At 41.4% G+C, this 23,773-nt stretch overlaps 2 protein-coding genes across 2 annotated transcripts in view; both read right to left on the bottom strand.

The window, feature by feature from the left end:
- LOC122402157 overlaps positions 1-23,773 on the bottom strand; it is a 52,471-nt gene that overhangs the window by 6,792 nt on the left and 21,906 nt on the right. The gene's annotated exons all lie outside the window — the stretch shown is intronic.
- LOC122402548 (interferon regulatory factor 2-binding protein 2) lies at positions 2,415-15,280 on the bottom strand. Its single transcript, XM_043405426.1, has 5 exons — positions 13,951-15,280; positions 8,035-8,186; positions 7,724-7,910; positions 7,283-7,527; positions 2,415-6,912 (listed from the first exon to the last, which is right to left on the bottom strand). The coding sequence occupies exons 1-5, from the start codon at positions 14,660-14,662 to the stop codon at positions 6,772-6,774; spliced, it is 1,437 nt and encodes a 478-aa protein (XP_043261361.1). The 5' UTR covers positions 14,663-15,280; the 3' UTR covers positions 2,415-6,771.

The following is a 23,773-nucleotide window of genomic DNA, read 5'->3' as shown; positions in this document are numbered from 1 at the left end:
TAACGGGCCTAGCTTGCCGTGGTTGGCTGAAATAGAAGGAATCTAAAACTCTTTGGAAATGGACTTTTACTCGCAACAATCCGTTACAAAATACTTTCTTATCCAGTATGCTGTAATGGTTCGTTACTTTTTTTACGCGTAACGTTATTTCTGAGTATAGAGGCGCTATCATTGAACCATAATACATTTTCTTGAAACATGGAGTTTCGACCTATAAAATATGTTCGTTTCTTTAGGGCAAAATGAAAATGCTTCACTACTTTCGCAAAACAATTTTCATTAATCAGAATGTTCGTATATGGATCATGATATGACAATAGATCAAGATGGTTTCAACTACAGTTTTATAAAATAGAAGTAATAGAGTAACTCAGGTTCTATCAATGCAGTACATATGTAGCTCCTCGATTATCCGACCTAGTAAGTGCAATGGTTGGTCGTATGATGGAAAGGGTTGGAAAATCTGAAAATTTTGTTCACCTTCTGTTCACCCCGTTAAGCAAACAAATAACGTATAAGTGCTACAGCCCCATCGCCTTTAAGACTGTCCACGGTTAGTCAACTTCCCCGGGATTCTCGTCCATTGTACGGACAATGGATTCGAAACGAACGGTTCCACGAATTTAACACAATTCCCGATAGACGAAAAAATTCGTCCCGTCGTGATTTTCCAAGGTCCGTATACGGGTGCGCGTGTTCCACCGGTACTCACGTACTAATCGTAAACGTTGAGTTATCGAGGCATGGAGGGAACCAACCACGCGCCAGTGAAATTCCTTTCGAAACGGCCACGGCGACTTCGTGTTTCGCGATTGTACAATTATCCGAGAAAATACGATCACGCTGCGTTCGTGCAAGTGACGTCGATACATTTGCTGTATGTGTAGATTGGGCACGTTCTCGTTCAACGATGTCTATCCGCTTTAAGCACAAACCCGTTGCGCAGACAGCGAAGCGTGGCTGGCATTCGAGCCGTCTGGAAGAGACAGATCAATATGCTGCTTTTCCCGTTTCACCCTGCCCCCCACCGTGGCGCTGCTCTCGAGCTCCCCTGTTTCTCTCTCTTTGGCCCACCTATCACACAACAGCTGAACATTGGCATTGATTTTCAAAGTTCAGGAAGTCTTCCGAAGCCCGAGTGCTTCGACGAGTGTTGTGACCAGACTACGCGTCGCGTATACGTACTTTCGGTGGCACGCCGATCGATGCGCGGTCGGTGACGTAAAAATTTGCATAGGAGAATTTTTAATCGCGTTAACACTTTGACTGCCCGTCACTGGTGACCAGCACTTTAATCTTACAACGTGTTGCAATATTGTTTACGATGGAAGAACCCTGACACTTGTAAAATTGTAAATGACTACTTTAATTAAGAATGCTGTAAAATAACTATCTAATTATCGAATATTTCTATGTCTCACACTGCGTAATTATGAGTTGGGTTATGTTTTTATTTTTTACTTGTAAAGTATTTACTAAGGAAAATGAATGAAACTTCGACTTAAAGAGGTGTGCAATAATCCCTGCAGATGAAAATCAGGTTCAAATTAAGCAAGATCGCTCCAATAGCCATCGGTGGGAAATTTTTCTTTCCCAACTGCGCAAAGTGGTCTAGAATTCATTCGTAACGTGAGAAACGTAATTCATTGATCTCAATCCTAACTACACGTTGGAAAATATTCAATAAATAATTTCTTTAATATGTCGGTACAAAGAAAATAATGTAACGATTATGACTGAAATATTTCTATACGTAATTAATGAAACCAGTAAATTATTTTTGTTACGCTACGAATGAATTCTGGTTCATTGTATGCGCCATTTGCTTTTCAGCCTCATTGATCCCAAGATAAAATTTCAGGAGGGTAACATTTTTTTTTTACAGGAATTGATCTGGTTTTATCACGAGCTGAAGCCAAGCATGTCTGATGACTATGGTGGATAGTATGCATCAAGGTTACTAATGAACCTAACTTATTAATCATTGTATATACATGGTATAATAAAGTCGATTATTACTATTATGAAATGTTCTCTTTATTGAACTGTAGTCATCCGTTTCCTAAAGTACAGAAGAATAATGGATGCCAAAATAGTGTCTGTTCATAGAAATCCAAAACTTTGAAATTTTCCATTTTAACTACTTTGTACGATAAAGAAATGTCTGTCTGCGTCAAAGCACGCAGATGTAAGGGTCAGGGAACGATCATCGCGAGATAAAATGCGTAAATCGTGCGAAGTAATAACGTAACGATGGTAATGCAAAGGAAAATACGCTGTTGTGGCTCGTAAACACGCGAGCAACCGACGTTCACAGGTGGTCTTCCATGCGTGTCGGTAAATAAAAACACGCAATTATTACACATCAACACATATATTTTTGCTTTTGCATGTTGCATACATACGATAAACAGTACAGTGTTACGCGTTCCTCGAGGTATGGTATACTAGAAAATTTTCATTATCCACTACTACAATTGCTATTCGACGTATTGTTTCATACTTCCGCTTTCTTTCGTGTGTAGTCTGTGTAGCTATACGAGAGAATCATAAAAAATAAACGAAACGAACGGTACAAGTGCGTGAGACGACTGTTCGCAAAAAAATTCAGAGCAGCTTCTTTATTTCCGTTTCGAGAAACGTTGCGTGAAAACAGTTTTCGTAGCTTGGTCGTCGACAATGAAATTGAATAAAAATGCAAACACGTTATTACGCGTGACACGCCAAAAGCGTTAGGTAATACAGACGATAAACAGGCGTTCGTTTTTTTTTTCTTTCTTTTTTTACAACGAAACGTCTGTTTTCCTTTCTCTCCCGTGCATTGCCCCAATTTCTTTCATCTGGCCGACCGAAAGGAATCGAAAGGCCCGCTATACACATTCGCTGGCTGACCAAAAAAGCATTTATACGCACCGTCCGAGAATAATAAACGCGTTCGTGTCTGGAACCAATTTCTCCACATCCGCAAAATATCGTCCAAAAATAGTTGGGAAATTGAGCAAGCGTTTTTTTTTCACAAACGTATCGATCGCGCAAACTGCGAAAGGCAACGAATACCAACAAAAAAAGAGCAACGATCGGCACTCGGACAGAGACGGCCAATATTCGTCCATGAATAGAAATTTTGAACGAATAGGTGAGATAAGAAATTTCGAATGAAAGCTTCCTTCGAATATAATACTGCCTTTGACTTTATCGAAGAAAGGCCGTTTCTCTAAAGGTTAATTAAACACGGCTATCGGCCATTCGAAATGTCGATTGCTCGAACCGAAGAAACGAACAGTGGTGGGGGGTGATGCCTTGCAAGTATCTACACTTGATGCAAATTGATGCAAAAAGCGAGGCAGTACTGTATCTGAATGAAACAAAAGACGCTAATATACAGTCGTACGATATTTCTATTCGTCGTTCGTTATTGGAATGAAAGCTTGCCCGTCTCTGCGCTTAGACGACGAATTCGACGACCAAACGAAGCCGCGAGAGGATAAAACAGTTTAACCCTCTGTTGCAAGAATTTCATCTTATCTGTCGAAAAAGGAAATTAGTCATTTAAACATTTATGACTTAATCAATGTTTCAGCTAAACGGTAAGTGGCTGAATCTACATAGTTATTAGATGTCCCCGTAAGAAAATACGTGCGCGAATCCTGTAAAATTTCTCGGTAAATTTTATAAGGGATCTTCGTTAGGTTCACGAGCGGGCACGTATACGATAGAGCAGTGTTCTTCAAAGTGCAGGGTACAAAAGAAAATTTAAAATACATTCATCGTCAAAATTTAACAACCGTTAGAATATATATTTTTCTTGTACCACGGCTCTTTCCAATCGAAATAACCAGGTGTGCTGACACTGTGAAAAAAAAAGTATAAAATATAAAATTTGGCAAACAACCAGAAAATTTGTTCTTGATTATCCAGTTGGATGAACGATATTTTAGAACATTTATCGAGTGCGAGGAGTTTAAAAACCTACCATTTATTTTGGACGCAGATATTTCCTTTCTTTTTGAGGGGGGACACCTTTCAAAAAGTTTTAAAAACCACTGCAATAGAAGGTTAACGCCGACCGAAGGTCGAGAGCACAGCTCGCGATCGTGTACGTAACAAACAAAGAGAGATCGTATCTGCGTGAGAAAGTGTCAACTGTCCTTTGTTTTCTGTTTCTTCTTCTTTTTTATTTTTCCTCTAACAAAGTTTTTTTCTTCTTTGCAGTCGGGTTTGCAAACCCTTGAACGAGTGCCGTAATCAACTTGATATCGAAGGTAGGAACTACCTGCCTCGGACTAAAAAATATCACGTACAGCCTCTGTAAGTATTGCTACGATCAATTGTGCTCTTTTTATCGGCCCTCCTCTGTCTCTCGTTTCCTCATTCGCGCGCACACGCATTCCTATCTCACTCTCGCACTCTTTCTTTCGTCAATTTTGCACGATACTTCGGTACATAAGTTGCTTACGCCTACGCAGATAGCCTCTACAGTTGCTTCGTTTTAGCCTAGGCGTGCATTGAGCGCACGTTGACGCAGCACAGATTATATTTTGCATTGCACAACGTAGTTTCTGTTCGATACAGCTAACGTTTTCGTAAGCAGGACTAATTGGAGATCGAATTCTAAGTCTCGTTGAGACATTTAAGGCACTAAATTATTATAAACGGTACACAGTAGCCTCTATTCTTGCAAATGAATCAGGACTTCATATAGAAAAAAATTCCAATAGTATTACTCGTATCAAGGGAAGCAAATGCGTAAGATGTTCGCCATAACTCGAATGTGTCGTGAGAATAAAATTGCTGTTGTCGTATAATAATGTTCCACAAAATTTAGATAATTTACGTTTAAACTGTACCTCTAAAATTTCTCAACCCAAGACTCACCGAGTGCGTACAATGCAGAAAACTGTGACTCGACTAAAGGTCTCGTACAGTTTCTGTGTTAGTCGATTCAAGTTTCATAAAATATTGCGCTGCGTCACCCTGTGCCGGATGTACGCTCAGCCTAATTATCGGCGAAACAACATTATCAAACGATGCCCCGATCGACGAAGAAACGATCTCAAGTTCCGTGTTGAAGACGTCAGCACGTTTTCTCGCGATACAAGTCAGCGTAGAACTTGAGAGCTTTGAGCGGCTGATTTTCGTCGACGATACTCCCCACAATCGCCGCTCCAATTATCGGTGCCGATCCGTTTTGTACAAATATATATACAAAAGGAGCTGCTCGCAGCCCGAAATCCTCCCGCGAGAGAACTCTATGTCTGCTTTTCAAACCTTCTTCTTCGTTATTTTTTTCAGTTTTTTTTTTCCTTTTTTTTTTTACGATTTTAGACATAGCGAGTGTATGGTTCCTATTTGACGGGCGTACTTTTCTTTCCATCAGCAAAATGAAAAACCAAAAGGCCCTCACTTAAAGTCTAGCGATTAACTAAAGGCGAAAGTGGACGTTACACGTGATCGGGTGTCGATCCGTGATGAATGACTGGATAAGAACGATGCTCGCCTCAGTTTTGCCCCTTCCCTTTCTCGATGTCCTCCAAGCTTTTGAAAATTACGAGTTTTGAACCGAAGATGCACACAACGGATTTTTTTTTTTTGCGAGATTTCTCGAAAGAGAGAAAAAACGAAAAGAAAAGAAAAATAAAACTCGAAGCGAGACACGCGCTCGCGCGTCCTTTCACGAAATAATTTATGGACGCGCGCATTCGCGTGAATGTAACAAAACAACAAGTAAAGAAAGTAAAGACGAAAAAAATAATTTAATAGATCACACGCAAAACGAATGCAAATGTTCTTTTTGTACATTTAAAAATGGTTACTCCTTTAGTCATAAGTTTTATTAATAACGTGGTATGTACACATATACACAATGTACAGAAAAACCCGTACGCTGGGTCTGAATATGTCCGTCATGCCCTTTTTTTTTTTGTTTTTATCATACAACGAGTGTAACGGTAAAAAGAGTATACAAATAAAAGATTAGAAAAGGATAACCGTCGGATCTGTCCGACGATTAACACCGAAGCGATTCTTCCCGACTTCGGTTAATCCGCGAATCACGCATAGCAGCGTGGTACAAATGAAGTACAATACAACCGCCCCAATTCGTACGGTGTAGCGTGTGTGTGTGTGTTACTGTGTACGTGTACGTATGTTCGTAATATGTAGTAAGTTTGTAAAGCACGTTCGTGCTTGTCTGTATCTGTGTGTACGTTGTACTTTCAAAAAAGAATGCACAAAAATTTCGCGATACAACAAACAATAAAGGCGATCGTGCCTAAGTACAAACACAAACCGGACACAAATCTCTCCGCGGTTTTTCTGTTTCGTTCGTACAAATTTTCGACCAAAAGAAAACCACGTTCTCCTTTATTCCTCGCGTATTAACCATCCTACGTTAATCCCATATGTACACGTGTGCAGGACCGACGCCAGCGCGCAAAAGTGCCAAAGACTTCTTCTCAAGACCAGCCAAAACAATTCGATCGAACAAACGATCGACCGAAACAATGTTGCCGTCCGTGAAACGAAACGCCCGGAAACGACGCGCGTCGCCCGGAAACTAAATTCGTCCACTTTCCCCGACAACGCCAACAACTTTGTGATAATCCAATTTACACCGACAACGTCTTTGGCTCGAGTCGATATGTTGGCCCACGTCGCCAACATTTATCACCATTACCAAAAGTATTTCGGTGAACCTTCACGGTTCCACCATGATACCCCTCTAGGCGAGGGTGCAAAATTTGAGCCCCGATTAAACTCTACGAGAACCTTTTAAGTTTCTCTCTCCTTCTTTACTTTCAGCCCAGAGCCTGTGGTGTCGTCGCCCAGGATAGTGGCTATCTCCTCTCGCATGAACGCCCATGGCACTTGGCTGTTCGCCAGCGGACATTTCTCTCCGCTTGGACAATAAACCTGTAACGATTGAAATTACCGTCGAATTAGATTCTTGCACAACGAATTAAAGGGTAGACAGGGATTGCATCAGGTTAACACTGGACAAACAAACGATAACAATTTTTCAATTATACAAGTAGTAATTTACATCTACACTGAATGGCGTGCTAAAAGTTTCCCTTTCTTGGAGGAACCCACAGAAAAATAAAGTATATAAAACAAAGTATATCTTTTCGGACAATGGAGGTTTATGTAATGAAGGTACTATTATAAGCACAAACTTTTCAAACGTGTAGTTTCGCTGCGATACATTTTTCAAGAATCATGAATATCCGAGGTCTTCCACCCGATGGAACCCCTTAAACCTGGAACATGGAGTAAACCTTACCTCTGTGCCAGCACCCTGTCTCTTTATACTTTCCCGGCTGCAAGGGAAACAGAATTTGTGGTGCGTCATGCTAGGGCACTGAACGAAGTGCGTGTCTTCAAGACGTTCTTGACACAGGGTACATTTCAGTATCGGTGCTGACACTTGCTCGGCCCCAGCGACTTGGGCGACCGCCCCTTCCGACGACGTTGTCACAGTCGTAGACGATACGTGCCTTGAACCACTGGACCTCCTGCTCGAGGATCCTGCACACGAACAAGATGATCGGTTTTTAAAAATAAATTAATGTTAAGTATCGTAATAACAATTTACCTACACCTCTTTTGCACTTTTCTTTTGTTTTATTTTTGTATTATCATTATACTGTTAGGACGATGTGCAATAAAGATGTGTAAATAAAGTAAGAAAGTATACTAAAATGTCTGCAACAGAATTATTTACCTGAACTGTTCGGGCTGTGTTGGGAACCTCTGGAGGTGCTGCGTTGTTGAGCGTTTGCAGCTGTAGTCGGTGGGCTTCTGCTGGTAGGGCTTGGATTGTTCGGTTGTTGTGGCACTGATTCTGGCGACGCTAAATTGTCCGCGACGGACATGAGCGCGGCCATAGGCGACGGGCCATTCGTCGAACCCTGCGGGACAATAATTATAATTAAATTTGCATGCTCGTATGCGAACACATATAAATAATCTTTTAAAAATTGTTAAGATGCAAATGTATTCGTGGAATCGTCAACGTACGACGACCTTAATTACCTGGTGATGATTCGATTGTGAATTATCGTTCGACCCTTCTTGCGCTGGTGGCGGCGGCGGCGGAGGGCTCGTTCGCGGACGAAGAGGAGAACCTCCGCCATTTGCCGCCACATTTGCTGGTGCCAACGGAATAGACGGACCAACGTACGCCCCTGAAAATCAACCAGTTCGATGCACCTTTATTCCGATGTTCAAAAGCAACCTATTATACGCGTTACAAAGTATCGTTAACGATTGCCAATCGTCAAAAATCCAAGATATCGTACGCGTTTATTTTCATCTGGCTGTTTACATTTTTCCCCGAATATAATCTACGAGAGACATTTCCTGCTATGCAGCTTTTAATAAGGCAATGATTCAGATGGGAAGACAGAAATAGATATCCTTTGACCTCGTCGTACAGAGTATAATCGCGATTACGCTTAAACGAAACGAGCCGAGCATAGTTTTATTATCCGTCGGCGTTGCACGTCGGTACAGGGATCTCGTTTTCCACAGGTCGAAACAAGGGACAACTTCGGCCAACTTTCGAACGTTACGAGCTGAATTATCAGCTGTGCCCGTTAAGTCGATCGAATTTCAATATTACCGGGAGATTTATATTCCAGTGGAGACGCCGCGATCGAGAAACAAGACGTGCCTTCGATATCGCCGGGGCTGTGTACAGAATGCTTTTCGTGACTTATTTACTTTTCATGACCGCGATCGTCGCTCGTATACCGCAGAATGTAGAGTATCCTGGTGGCCTGACTGCTATAGAATGTTACGAGGTTACGCATTTTGATATTGTTTACGAAACACGTTTGAATCATCTTGGAACGCTTCGAGCGAAGAAATCATAAAACACGCGGACACACCGGAATTCTAAAGCCAATCTATCAGGCAATCCAATCACTTTTTAATCGTATCTTTAAATGATCAATATCTTCGATTAAAATAGTGTTAAAGCAATAGTTTTTGATGGACGAATCCCCACTCCGAGACGTGTCTATTAGTGTAGGGCAAATTTTATTCGTGACTAACTAATATGAATTTTAGATTCATTCATAAACTAACATCAACTTGTATTTTATTCACAAATTAAAATTCATGAACGGATATTTTAAATCGACATTCAAACGAGCGCAGTCGCGGGCAAATGTTAATGACTCTAGGCGTCTACCACTGGTATCCACCAGTTATTAATTTCCATAAACGTCCAACATCGGAAATAATACTATCCATTCAGTTTTATCGATGCTACGCAATGGAATTTACTGACAACGCACTACTTCTCGGTTATCGTTCTCATTATTTTTCTCGCCGATGTTTACACGTTTTCGAACCCCCATACGAAGAAACGCATTACCCCGGCGACAGATAAGCGTGAATCGATATTAAAAAACCACGGTTTCGTCACGTTCTACGGAGGACCGTGACACGCGATATCTCGTATATCCAGCTATTCCAGTGCAATGCAGCATCCGCACGTACCTTCCCCCACCATCGAGCCGGCATCGAGTCACCGAGGTCTCGAGCAGAGAGAGCGTGGTCTGCCATCGAGAAGCCGTGTGACCGGTACTTTTCCGTGACACGACTTTGATAGAGCAAGGACCGCTGCCGCGTCCCTCTATCTATCTCGAATCATGCGAAGAAACGTAGTCTGGTTGGAGGAAGCGAAGGGAAAGAGTTGGCGCGCGGGACCGAAGGAGAGGTCGGAGGGAAAGAAGGCGCATGCGCGGGTTTTATAACAGACGACATCGCATCATGCACGTAGGCGGCCAGTTTAGTCACACACTGCGCTTTGAACATACGGTCTCTCTCGTAGTGAAAATCGTCCACCACTCTCCATTACGCATTCGTCGATACCAAAACACATTTATAATCTGATTCTAACACATATTATTCTCGAATAACAATTTTAGATTTGTTCGTAAACATGATTATGTTAAACTTGTTGTTAAATTTTTATTTGTTCGTTAGGAAATATTTCGATTTACGAATAAATTAAAGATGTTTATGTGTTATTCACAAATAACATTTGTCAGAACTCTGTTTATAACGAACCCAAACGTATTCTGTCTTTATTTAAACGCGATATAACCTAGAAATGCAGAATTTTGTAGAATGTTAACAACGTACAGCATTGTAAATATATATGTATGATGTTGTGCTTCTTTCAGATTCCCCTAGTAAGATTCCCCAAACCACAATACCAAAAATACAAATACATGCCCAATGCATGGATTGCCATTGAAAATTTTGCAACGTTCTTTACAATCAAATAAGTAACAGTTTAAATGAAATATTTTCACATTGATTGCAAAAGTACGTTTATATATTATAATATTATGGGCAACATTAGAAAGGCAAAGGAGGTGGACGATTTTCAGTGGAGGAGACTATAGCTGCTAACCGGTCGACTATAGAGTGGCCTTATTTCGAAAGTATGACCCTCCCCAGTGCATTTTGTCGACGCCACAGTCGTCAACACGCGTTCACGGTTGACGTCTGTCTACATAGTGTACTGAAAATTTATTCTTAGGCTACGCTTAGGAATTCGAAGATATAACCTCGGTGAATCGTTAATGAAACGAGGAAACAACAGGTTTTGACTCATGGCTAGCTAAATGTCACGACTAAATAACAAAATTTGTTTTGCTCTCTGTAGTTTTAAAAATAAAAAAAAAAGTTCATCTTCTGATCAGTAAGTAAATGTCACGTTGGTCGACACAAAATTCGGTTAGTTATGAGACGATACAAAATATAGATTACGTTTACGTATTCTAACATACTTAAATGTTACCGATAAAAAAATAAAATATGAAGGTCGAAAACGTTCTATATATAATGCTTGTGATTATCATGGCCAGCGATGAGCAAAATTCTTATCAACATAAAAAGTTTGAATAACAAGTAACTGTTAAACTGTTTATCCGTTACACGTGAAATAAAAATAAAAACTTAAATTATAAAATTAAATATTTCACAACGAACAGGCAAAAATTTAACAATTCAGTTGAATACAAATTTTGCCCATCTCCGATCACAAGTACCTAACGACTTTATTTAGGAAAATAGTTACTATCGAACTGCAGTTCCGTGACGCGTTTTACAACACCCCGTATAAAACACGACGAGACACGCAAGACAGGACGAACGCGATAATCGACCAGTGACGTAGGACGAAACCGATGTATACATGCCTCTCTGTATCTGTACGCGATCGATGGAGCATAGTCGAGAACTCGCGAAGCGTGGCGATCATTTCGAAACACGACTCAGAGCTCGCTCTCGTTACTACCGTTGACGGCCGTTGTTTCTCACCAGTTTCTCCTTCATGCGCGCGCTTGGGTAAAACTATCGGATAAAAATCGACACAATATATTTTCACTATGCAGTTAGTTCAAATCGATATGATTCCAAAAACCAACTGACTGATTACATTTCTAAACTATTCAGAGTACTAGACATAACTTCCTTTGCAGAAGAACCGAGCGACGAAAGAACATAATACGCACAGATAAAGCGAAACGAGCAATAAATTTAAGTAACCAGGGAGGGAAAATATCGTACAAGCGGTCAGATAATTGTACGCAGAATTATACCGACCGGACAGTTTTAACGCGATAAGGACACGAGGAGGACAGCGTTTCGCGTTTGTTATATCTGTTTACGTTACTATGTGCACGTATTAAAATGCTCGTTGTTTAATAAATAAAAATACAAAACACTGCGCCATAAATTTGTCACGGTTTAATCGAGGCGAATTTTGAATCAAATTTATCGATTCAAGTCTCAACTACAAGTATCTCGTAACGGGCGAGTTAACAAAAAAAAAATGAAAAATAAAAAAACACGATGCTTTATCTTTCAAAAAATTCTGTCATAACACGTGTTTATTTCCAGACCTTAATCTTTGCCAGCAGCAATCTATTTTTATCAAAACGCGCATACGTAAATGTGGATTCTATCTTTTGAACGGAAATGCCACCCTCGAGTATAAAAAAAACTAGATAAAAAAAAAGAGAGAAAAAGCAAATAAACCGATGGATACATCAAGGTATGACAATTCTCTATGTGTATTTCAATGTTCTTTAAGTCACAGTCGAAAAGTATTTATAGCCATCAACAGTTAACCACAGCCCTCTGAATGAATGCAAAACCGAATTTCTATACCGTACAGACAACTGTCTGAATGTTCCGTTTCTAGAATACCTAATCCCGTGCAATTACCTTCTTTCTCCCAAATCCTTCGAATAAAACGGTTTTTAAAACCCGTTAGGATCCTTCAAATATAGATTCTTCGTAGAATCATTTAAAAGCTTAATAATAATCATTAATTACCTATTCAACGTCATTTAAAGATACTAACGATTTAAGGTCAGGTAACAGAAAAATACCTGGACCGAAGAAACCCAACCACGATATTCCGTTACTTTGCAGAAATATTCTTCTCTATCGTATTTATGGCGTTAAGTCATTACAACGGTCTATAAATGTTTCAATGGCCACATGAAAACATAGTCTTCTTTCTCTTTAAGATAAGGATTACATCACGAAACGTATTAATAAATATAAAACTGTTCGTTTCGTTTATACAGTCAACGATAAATTGATAATTTTATAGAATGACAAACTGCGAACGATTCTCTTTATTCGCAATTTTTCGCCCATGAGCAAAATATTCTGATCATATTTATAGCACGAAGGCGTGTACGATGACGAGACAGATGACCGTTCGTATGGCCACTGCAGCAAGCCATTCGATAACCGTAAACACACGCGTTAAGGTCGAATTAGAAAGTGGCCAGTGTCGAAATAACGGTCGATGACCAAGGTCACCCCGCGACTGTAGGTAGGTACGTGCAGGCAACAACGCGAAGCGAACCAACTCGAGCAGCAACGTCAACCGCTTCGTCAATGAGCCATGTTCAACGAAAAAGGGGGCCACGCTACAGTTACCTTCGCGATGCAGCAAAATATCATGCTGCACAGACTCGAACCGGTTTTCAAGAAAGTATTACACCAACACGATCGAATTAACAGAAATAATACACTCTATGCGAAAAGGAATACTTTCTACGCAATGCTATGCACAATTCGAATGTAAACATAGTTTACGCTTATTCGATAGAATATGATACTTTGTAGAAAGATTTAGATGCAAAAAAAAAAACAAAAAAATATAGTAGGAGCGTTTCATTTCGTTCATTACGATTCAGCAATGAAATCACGCTCGCAACATATCACCAACGTCGATGTGATTTGTATTAAGCAACAACGGTCTCATTCATTGTATCTAAATATACTGTGTGACGTCATTCGATTGGACGTCACGGCGCGGCAAGTCGGTGTATCTTTTGGTCGTCCTATCACGTGCTCACGTACGTCTCCTTTATACGCGTTTGGACGACTGCCGTTCGTCCCAATGGAGGAACTGGCCGAAGAACAGAGAAAGAGAGAAGAAGGCTACGCCAAGACGACCGTAGTAGGAGGAAAGAGAGAAGGGAGGCGTAACTTCCTTTAACTGCGATGATTCTCCGAAGTCTAAACGCTGAGCACGCGTGCGTGTCTTTTAACACACGCATGCGGCTCTTTTCTCCTGCCAGATGGCCACGCGCACAACTAAAACGCATTCCTATTTTTACTACCAACCGATAACATGAAAAAGAACGCTTGCTTGAGAAGCGTAGAGGTTGATTTAATACGAACACGAACGATTAAAATTAAGCTATGGTAATTGAAAATACCAACGATATTAAATTTCGTGAGATGATCGAGGATATCTATAATAAACCGCCTTCCAAGAATTGTTCAACTTTCGACTACGATTGATAAAACGAAGGGAAATTTGCAAATACAGCTCAGATACGTAGATGTAAAAAACTACATATATAACGCAAGTATCCACATTGTACCATCTGTGCAACTCACCATTGGCCTTGAATGTAGTGGCGGTCTCGAAACTGGGTGCTCTTACAGGATGTTTCTCCTTGCTTCTATCTTGGACGTAACCAACAGCGAGGCTTACAGCTGGCAAGGAATCGCCCCTGGTCAATGGCGGCCTAACCGGATGCTGTTCCTCCAAGGAAAGCCTCTTTTCCGCGTGTTCGTCTTCATCAATAGTGGAAATACCTCGCTTCAGCTGTGCGATACCTCTGTTGTGGCTGAGGTTCACGTGATGCGCCACAGCAGCTAGGTGGGCGTTCGGAATTCTCACGTTATTACTCCTCATGCCATTTGCAATTTCATGAGTTTCCTCGTGTTGTCGAGAGATCTGTTGCCTGGTGGTACCAGAGTTAAATTCAGTAATGGAGTTTCGATGGTGAAGCTGCGTATAACTGGCTATATTGTGATGCCTTGAATGGCTCTGACCAGTATTCTGTATCGGTAGAGCGTCTAAATTAGTGGCGCCGTTGTGTTCGGCATGCCCTGTCGTTCTATATCCTTTTGACGTGGATGATCTGGCTTCTTGAAATCCGTGTGCCTTTTTCATTTGCTTGGCTGATTCCAATACCAAGTCTATCCTGTCGGCGCCTTCGTAATTCACGCAGCCTCGACACACGGGTTCCGAATAGTCCATGATCATGGCCCAAGGCATCCTAGGCAGATCGCATAAGTAGCACTGCGTTCTCTTTCCCATCATTTTGCTGTACTGCTTCGTCCGTGAATATTCGGAGAGTTACAATGTGTATCAAGTATCACTCACATCCACTTTTACACACGTCTATTATCCGTTTCTGAATTTCTTCCACGCACACGGAAACGCACAAAATCGATTTTACAGCATAACTCGTCACGAGAGACTGTAGGAAATCTCTGCGTAAACACCACACAAAAACGAACTTCACTCCCGGAGAGAATCACTGAATACTCGCACCAAGTTTCTCACGTTTTCTTTTCACTCTCGTGTGGTGGCTACATGGATCGACGCGGCGAAACGACGCTCGAGAGTTTGTCGATTATTGCGCCGGAATTTTAGCGAGCGCGTATTACGGGCGCTCGAAGCGAGCTACGCGCCGTAGAGGCGGAGCAGAGAAAAAGAAGAACACGCTTCTTCTCCGGACGCCAGATATTTTTGCCACAAAGTTACCCTTGCAGTAATCGGTTATCGTAATAAACTAATGACTAAGCGTCATTGGTATAATGCACAAACGCACGCTAATGAAAGCGGGGAACCGTATTCTAGGTTGAACACGAGACACGAAGTAATGGTATGCGCGCGACACGACGTGTGCTCGCTCGCCTGGTTGCCGTACGAGGAGACGAACGCTCGAGAATGCGGCGGTAAAGCGGAGCTACGGGTGTCGCTCTCTTCCCCCTTCACCCGTCGTTTCTTTCCCTCACCCCGCTTCCCACTACACGGTCCACGATTCGACAACGACGACGACGACGACACAACGACGGCTACGACGCGCTCCGCCAATCGGGCGTTGTGGCGTCATGGTGCATGACGTCATAATCGCAAAGCTGCGCATGCGCATCGCTGGCGCCCTAGGGGGACACGTAGTCAGCGACCGGGACTCGAGCGCGAACAGACCGATAAAGAGAGAAAGGGAAAGAGAAAAAAAGATGACGATAGCACGCGCGCGCACTCACTCGGTACCCACTCTTCGCAACGAGAGGTTCACTTTACACTCGAGAAAATTCTGCTAACAAACTATTCTTTGATTTTACTGAATATGGATAGATCTTATAATGTTTTGCAGATTGAATTCGATAATTCTTTATTTTCTTAGACGTTTCACGCTACTGTTAATTCTTTTTTTTATTCTACCAGAGTAAATATACAATCCAGGGATGGGCTCGTTCGATTGATATTGTAATTGGCGTATATACATCTGTAATATTGAATATATGTATACAATAAGAACAAATGTCGAACAACCTGACATGATATAGTAAATTAAATATAAATTAATAATGTATTCATCGTTCGAGCATTTCTTAAAGTACATTTTGCTCGTCACTGTACGAACCTTAAGGTGCATACAAACTGAAGAGGGGCTTATCCATTCTATTGTCCACGCAGTATCTCGTTAATTTTATTCGCTTTAAATTAAGATGTCGCTTAATACGAAATGCAACCGCTCTACGCTCTAATTGTGCTCAATGTTTGTTAATCTACTTAACGGAGACAGTATAGCTTATAAATGCGTTAAATTACTATCTTACAACTGTAGCGTTTGTGCCTTTAAATTCTTCATTATATATTTATAGCAAATAACATTACGATGAAACTAGCGTCTCGCAACAATTACGATTTAAAATATTGTATTGTTAAACTTTTTCATGTTTCAACTTTCGCACCATTTTTATTTTTCCAGTCCACTAATTTTTACGTATGTCTTGAAGAGATACTACAGAAGCGACTCCTTCATTTATTTTACAGCAATCTTAACGCCAACTCTTTATCGAATCAATCTATTTTAACGTAATTATGTTCGTCGTCAACCAATAACTGGATATCGTTTTAAAAGAAGAGATCATAAATCGCAATCTTAAGGTGCACTTACACAAAATTGCATCGAATGAATGGATATAAACAATGGCTTATTCATACCATGACACGAGCTCAGTAATCACATAATGGTGTGCCATTTTATCGGGTTTTCTTTTGCGATAAGAGAATACGCGATAACGGTAACAGGAGGCTTGTCATATAGAACTGGTTAGTTTGATTATTAGTTACGTTGCTGTTATTACAACAACGAACTATACATAAGCGAAATTTCAATTTATAGTCGATAGATACCCATTGATAAAACCCGTGTTGTTGTTCAACTTTGTTGTTTGTGTGAAACTATACACGGTACTGTATTTTGTAAATGTCTGTAAATTTCAAAGACCGGTATTTCTCGATTAACAACAGTATTATGAAGAAAAAAGCGCGATAAGATAGCAATACATTATCGGAAAACGTATTAAATTATGTGATTGTTGTTCCGCTTGCGATAGTATCTTGTCGTCATCTGTATCAGTGTGCACGATGTCGAGCCCGATTTTATATCTCGTACAGGTAAAGCCTGATAAAAATTTACGTAATCTGTAGAACGAGCGTTGCACATCAACGTTGAAATTCGTAATGTAAAAATTTGTAAATATTGAACGGAATTTTTTATCGCGTTTGTAAATAGCCGTTTCTCTGTATTTCAGTTATTGGGAGAGGTATCTGATGCGTTGACGTTGCGAAATAACTGTGGACGTTGTATCGCGAATACAAAAAGAAAAAAAAAAAAGAAATCAATATCCTTTTACCGTTGTTTCTGAACTCGAGCGAAATAATGATCATCCTATCATTAATAAAGTCTAGCGTGCGCGTTATGTTTTTCTACTAAACGTTCGGGTATCTACGGAAATGACATCACGCTGACATCATACTAAATACGACTTCGTAACGCGAGCCTTTTGCTGCAGCTGAACGGAGAAATAAAAAATGTTTAAATACACAGGAAAAGTGAATGACTCCACAGTTTGGATAGGCTGATAATAGGTTCTTGCTGTTTTAACGCAGATAAAAAATCACGAGGAAATATCATCTTCGCTGCTAATAAAAATAAACACAAGTGCGTCGTTGTTTCTCTCGTAATTAAACTGTTTTTTTTTTTGGCTTTAGTATATCGATAAACTGCTGAAAATCGTGTGTATAATTGAAGAACAGCACCGTAACGTTTTCTTATCAGAGACCTTAAGCAGCATTTATCTCTCGCAGCTATATCAATAGCAAGACCGAGAAAAATGGATCGAGTGTACACGATGTTTCACCTAACCATATATAAATGTGCCGAGCAGAACCGAACACGGATTTAGTCGTTTGGTAATTTTGGTGTGACCTCTTCGATGATAACTCGGCCATGTGCAAGGCTGGTGTACATCATCGCGGTCAAGCTTGCGGAATACATCGAGCGCTATCAAATGTATCATTCGCGAGTAAAAATGGACAGTTTTGTAATTCGCTGCTGCGACAAAGTTTTATTCACTGTCATTTATCTGCAAAAAATACAAGGAAAGATTTACGCACTTACAGTTTTAATCGCTCGAAGTGGACATGCGTCAGAGACGAGCAAAATTGTATTCGAATAATAGTTAACGAATAGGGATTTATTTGCCACGTATATATTTGATGGAGAAATTATATTTTTATTTAAATAGTGAAATACTTTATGTTATGATATTCACAAATTTTTATCTAGAAAGTTACAGTTCTTCGTAAAGCCCGAATAAGAGTTTTATCTAAATAAAATATTAATTGTTATTCTTATCCGTTATCTAGTCAAAAATTTGCCAAGAATTGCTTTGAAGTTACTTTATTCGTTATTTTTATCTACATAAGAGATTTGCTCATCTCGACAACGTTACTATTACACGCATAAAAGAAAGAGCGTGTGTATGTATTGAGTACACACTACTATATAGGTTACCATATTTCATAGGGGCGACTAATAGGGCAACTTTATCTACTTAGTGCGATGTGCTGCAAAATTGTTTCCGCTTTGACGAGACACGCGATAGACAGGTCTGGCCCGATGACGTCTTCTTTAAATCGAAAACTATAATCCTATTGCTTTTCCAGTAGATCACGTGCGATTAGAATGTATTCAAACGCACGATTTAGTTATTTCTATTTCTCTCGATTACTCGTGTTTTCTTGTACGGGAGTAGGAAGAAATCGACATGCCGTAAAAGAAGTTAACATTATTAAAAATAGACTCGTATACACGTGTCACCAAATTTCTTGATATCTCCATTTTTGATAACAATCTATTCTGAGCGGAATTTTTTTTCCAGCGAGCCCGGTCACGTGAATGACGTTATGTTTACAATCTTGCAAAAGACCGTATCATTCACAGTTCGTCATTAACGATACGAGGATTCGAGCAAACGATGAGATTTCTATCGCATAATACGATAATTTCTTAAATATTAATGTTAGATAACTTGACAGTAAATATCCGGACACACCTGATGCATGTCGTAGGGTTATCATCAGTTGGACCATTACGCAACAGAATTTAATGACTTCTCAACAGAACATATACTTCATTACGTTCATAACGAATAAAAGGAAGATATAGCTGCTTCTCTGGTTACGTGGTAAAACATTACGACTTATCAACAACTGGCGACGTAACTAATATCTTCCATCTGTTATTTCTGATAAATATATTTTTTAACTCCACGAGACAATCACCAATCGAATCAATTCTGAAAACAGTTACACATTACAATTTATAAGATAACTAAAAATAAATATATGGAACATATGTTACGAGCCGTTCAAAACACTTATTTAGCAAAAGAATTCAATCGATCCAATCCGAATGTTTTAAAACCGTACGCATAGATTTTTCGTAAAAACTCTGAATCTCGAGCATCGGATACGTTCTTATCCGAACGAATACGAATAATGCAGTCTGCAGACTGTAGTTTGTATACCACGTGCGAAGTGGGTAGATACGAACTCAGATTATTCCTATCGAGTAACAAAGAGAGCGTTGTACTTTTCCGAGCGTAAGTCTGGCTTTGCGGGCGAGCTGTTTTACGTGCTCGTTCGAGAGTCGTGTGTCTTGTGACGTCACCCGAAGGTCTGGCAACGCCGCAAATGATCGCACGGTGTTGTCGGGTCGTTTTATGTGCCGGAAATTCAGAGCCTCTTTTGCTTCTATGTATCGTAGATTCATATTAATAATGTTTGTTTCCGAAACGATTAAGCAGCGACGAAGCATCGTCACGAGAAATACACGTCTCCAGCCATTTCCGATTTATTGAGGGATCCAAAGTGTCTAACGATCAACGAATAACTCGTCGCGGTTCCTCGACGAAAAATATCTTTCTGGTTCGATCGTAAAAAGCAGCGCGTTGCTCAGAGCAGATAATGCCATTCTGTCACGTCACAATGTACGCTAGCCAGAGAAAATCAATCCGGCGCTTCTCTACTAACCTTTTGGCAGAACAGCGCCACGACGCTACAATCCAACTCGAAAACATACCGTTCTTCAAGGGTCCGTTGCGATATTGACCCGAGGTTGCGTTAGGTTATTTCTGTCGGGGTTCATGTACCTTTTCAAATGAAACATTCCAATTTCTACGGTTGTACATTGAATTTTTTCCATATGATGCGTATTGGACGTATCTATGCGCACAAAATGATTTCGTAGATGAGTCTTCAGCCGTGTCCTTGACCTCGTACTGGTAGTCCAAACGGTTAAACGCAGTGTGCAATGTCGTATAGTGGGTGGAGAAGGTATACAGTGCACTTCTCCCGACAGACACAAGTGGTACGCTAAACGATACCCTTGTGGATGTAAGTTGCCTAATGTGTTTCTCGCTACTCATTACAGGGCAGTACTACCTCATCGCTTATCCCTGTTAGCGTGTCCAGGCTTTTAATGTGCCATTGTTAAAAAGGAGTACAGAATTTATCTTTCACTTCTTGATTTTCGACGAGTTCATTACGTCTCTTGTAGTACCTGCTTATAATACGTGCTATTTATTCGCCTAGTCGCTTTTACTTTGTATATTATTTTGTAATTTCTATGGCACGTATATATAAAGAGTCTGTAAATTTTGTTAGTTACACATTGTATTTAGATATATTTATATCATTTCTTTCCAACTGTCATATTTTTTCTGGAGCATATTTGGCATTAATCATATAATACTATTCGATCTATTCTTTAACAAGCAACAGAATTTTTTTAAAAATTATTTAAGTTTTTTTATTAACAGATCATAAGAAGAGAGTGGCAACGACCCGCAAGGCTCGCGTGACGAAGAATCGTCAAGGATACGGTCGATCCTTTAAATCAACCCCGTGCTGTGTTTACCGTTTGAAATGGACCAAGGGAAGAGGATATGCGCGCGATATGCGACCTAATTCAGTACCCTACTGATAACGATGACGTCATGATCGCTCGTCTACTTGTTACTAGTCACGGACGGTACGTGACATGGGACCGAACTGTAGAGATGAGCAGGGTGATAATGGTGCTACACTACATTACGTTATGCGTTACGTTACGCGATTCCTCGTGACACAACACGCGGTCAGTTTACGCTCTTTATTACCCGTTCGATCCATTCGTTGCGAACGTAAAGCAACGATGCAAACGTCGCCGCCTATTTCATGACCTATACCATTCTTTTTTTTCTTGACTATTTGTGGCTGAACACTACTTCGCGAGCAAGGCTATAACTCCAACGTTGGTTTGTACTGGAAAGATGCAAGATGCAAGAAAATGAAAGTACCAACAGCCGCTTTAGATCGATCACCCACCAAGAGAACGGACCGGTCGTCCCTCCAACGTCGCCCTTACGTCGGCATCGTCGACTCACGAGATTGCGCGATGATGTCATGTATTCGGCCGAGTTTACGCGTGTTTGTAAACAGGCAGAAAGAACGAGAGAAACAGTCCAGAAAGACGAACGAAGAAGAAACAGGGAGGGAGTACAGAAGGTGGAAGAGGACGAAGAGGGGCGAGAGAGTCTTGTGTCAGGCACCTTGCCGTTCCAACTGCGCAGCAGCCTCTCGCCCGGTTCTCGTACGGCTTCGTCCAAGTTCTCTACGCAGAGTCGCTCGTCTCGTTTTCTCGTACACGAACGTGACGTCATGCTGCAAGTTTCACGGGAGTAGCCAAGAGCGGCCAGGAACCAGGGGGGTAGAGTTATGGAGGGATATAGAAAACAGGCGGGAAGCGCGCGCGCGCACACACACAGAAAGCTGCAGCGTCGAGGGATCCGCTATTGCCTGCACACAACGATTTGCATGCAGAACACTGGCGCGGTGACATCGCTCGTGTGTGGCTGTGGTTCGTTGGTTGGCTGCTTTCCCCTCTTCCCCTCGTTTACCTACCTATTGTGCCTACCTTTGTAGCGTAACCGGTTACGCGCCGCGTGCAAACTCCTTCTCATCCTCGTGCCCCTCAACCTTCTCCTTCCTTCCCGTTTTGCTTCTTTTCCTTTCTTTTCGCGCACACCCATCTCTCTTTCGAACCGTTCCAACCTCCCCCACTCGTTCCGTCTCGCTTCTACTTTACGTATCATTCTCGCTCTCCCCCTACCCTGCGCCCATGTCCGAGGTATCATGCGCAAACGATGCAACAGACCGGGCCAGCTAGCTGGCCGTCTACCATTCGACAGCCCCGCATTCTGCATATGTTTCCTCTCGTTCTCTTTCGTCACCGACGCGCAGCTTGCGTATGTGTGTGCGTGCAAACTCCTCGGCCCCGGGGCAATCCCCGCGGTCATCTAGCGGGGCGTGCTCTTTATCCTACTCCTTCTCTGTCGTGCTGCACGATTTGTCCGAACACGCAGTCGCTCTGTTACGCTACAGTTGCTGCCTCGGTCAATATCACATCGTACTCCAGCTACGCGCAGTGCGCATTAATACCACACGGTTCGCGGTCTCGTTTTTAGAATAGGTTACATCAGGCCGGTCATGCACCTGTTTATATACAGAACCGACGTTCCGTTTCGCTGTTGTGTGTTTGTAACTGTCGCCGTCGCCCGTTTCATTTGCAAAAGTGAACCTCGACGCGCACGTCCGCCGGAATGACGACGGAGTTATTGAATTTAGCGTGCTCGTTCCCGTTTATTTGCGTTAGCTCTCGAAACTTCGGGTGACTTCCTACGAGCTTCTCGATAGTACTCACGAAGGCGACGGGGCAATGCCACAAGACGATGGTCTCGAGCGCATATTGCACCGGACGGTTAATGGCGCGATGGCGTGACATCGAACGTACACGCACGTCGAGGTGGGGCAAACGGAACGAAACGAATCGAAATGAAGCGGCCTAAACGCGATGTCGCGTGTCCCACGTTTGGAGTCGCGTGTGTCGCGAGCATTACACGCGATCTCCAGGCTAAATGCTTTAGCGAACGAACACACTCGTATGTACATACGTCGTTTAGCTTCTTCCTTCGTTTCTAATTCTTAACCCTTTAAACCCTATTACGCCGATACCGGCACAGGTAGCTGTTGCTTTATGGTATTTGAAATTAAACATTTATCCCGTACGACGAACGCTTCGCATTTTTGTCACGATTAAAAACGAACTCACGTACGATACGATCAATACGAATAATTTTCGATTCGTTGCGATGGCGGTACACTCGAAAGTCGATACGTAGAAAATGAACGTTCTTAAGACTTTTGTAATACACGTTGTGCAGCCTCGCGTATCTCCCAAAGGGAAAATGCACTTGTCGACTGTGAACTTGTCTGGTACGTGCGTGTCTATGTATTCTTTTGTTAAGAACTTGTGAGAAAGCGTTCCACAATGACACGGTGAAACATGCCTCTTGCGGAAAGGAATAAGTCAGTACGAAAGAACGCCCTAATGCAGCCACAAATTACCTCAGCGTTAATGCAGTCCTCTAGAATCGAATCAACTAAATTTTAATATACGCTCGACCAATTTTTACTTTTCGACGCGTAAGAAAATATCGTAGTAGATTTTGAGCAAAATTGATCTATGAATATAAATGAAGTTCTACAAAGTGTCATGGTGGACACCAATCGTATGATAATCACCGAGTCCTTACATGTCGTCTGACAACAGACGGATCTGAGAAACCCCGAGCAATTTGTCATGTATCGCGCGTGTTGACTTTTTTTTCAAACTCACATACGACGTACAAGGCATATCAAAGAAACAGACAGCAGGCTGGGAATGGAAGACAGCTGTGATTTGAAATGATAAAATCTTGCCTAATGTGATTTTTTTACTGGCATCTAATCAAACTGTTCCGGCAGCTG

Source organism: Colletes gigas, unplaced genomic scaffold (assembly GCF_013123115.1).
Source record: "Colletes gigas isolate AHSC1104 unplaced genomic scaffold, ASM1312311v1 Colletes_gigas_Sc00002, whole genome shotgun sequence".
Taxonomy (NCBI): domain Eukaryota; kingdom Metazoa; phylum Arthropoda; class Insecta; order Hymenoptera; family Colletidae; genus Colletes; species Colletes gigas.
Note: the sequence above shows the minus strand (reverse complement) of the source record. Positions and strands in the feature narration are given on the sequence as shown.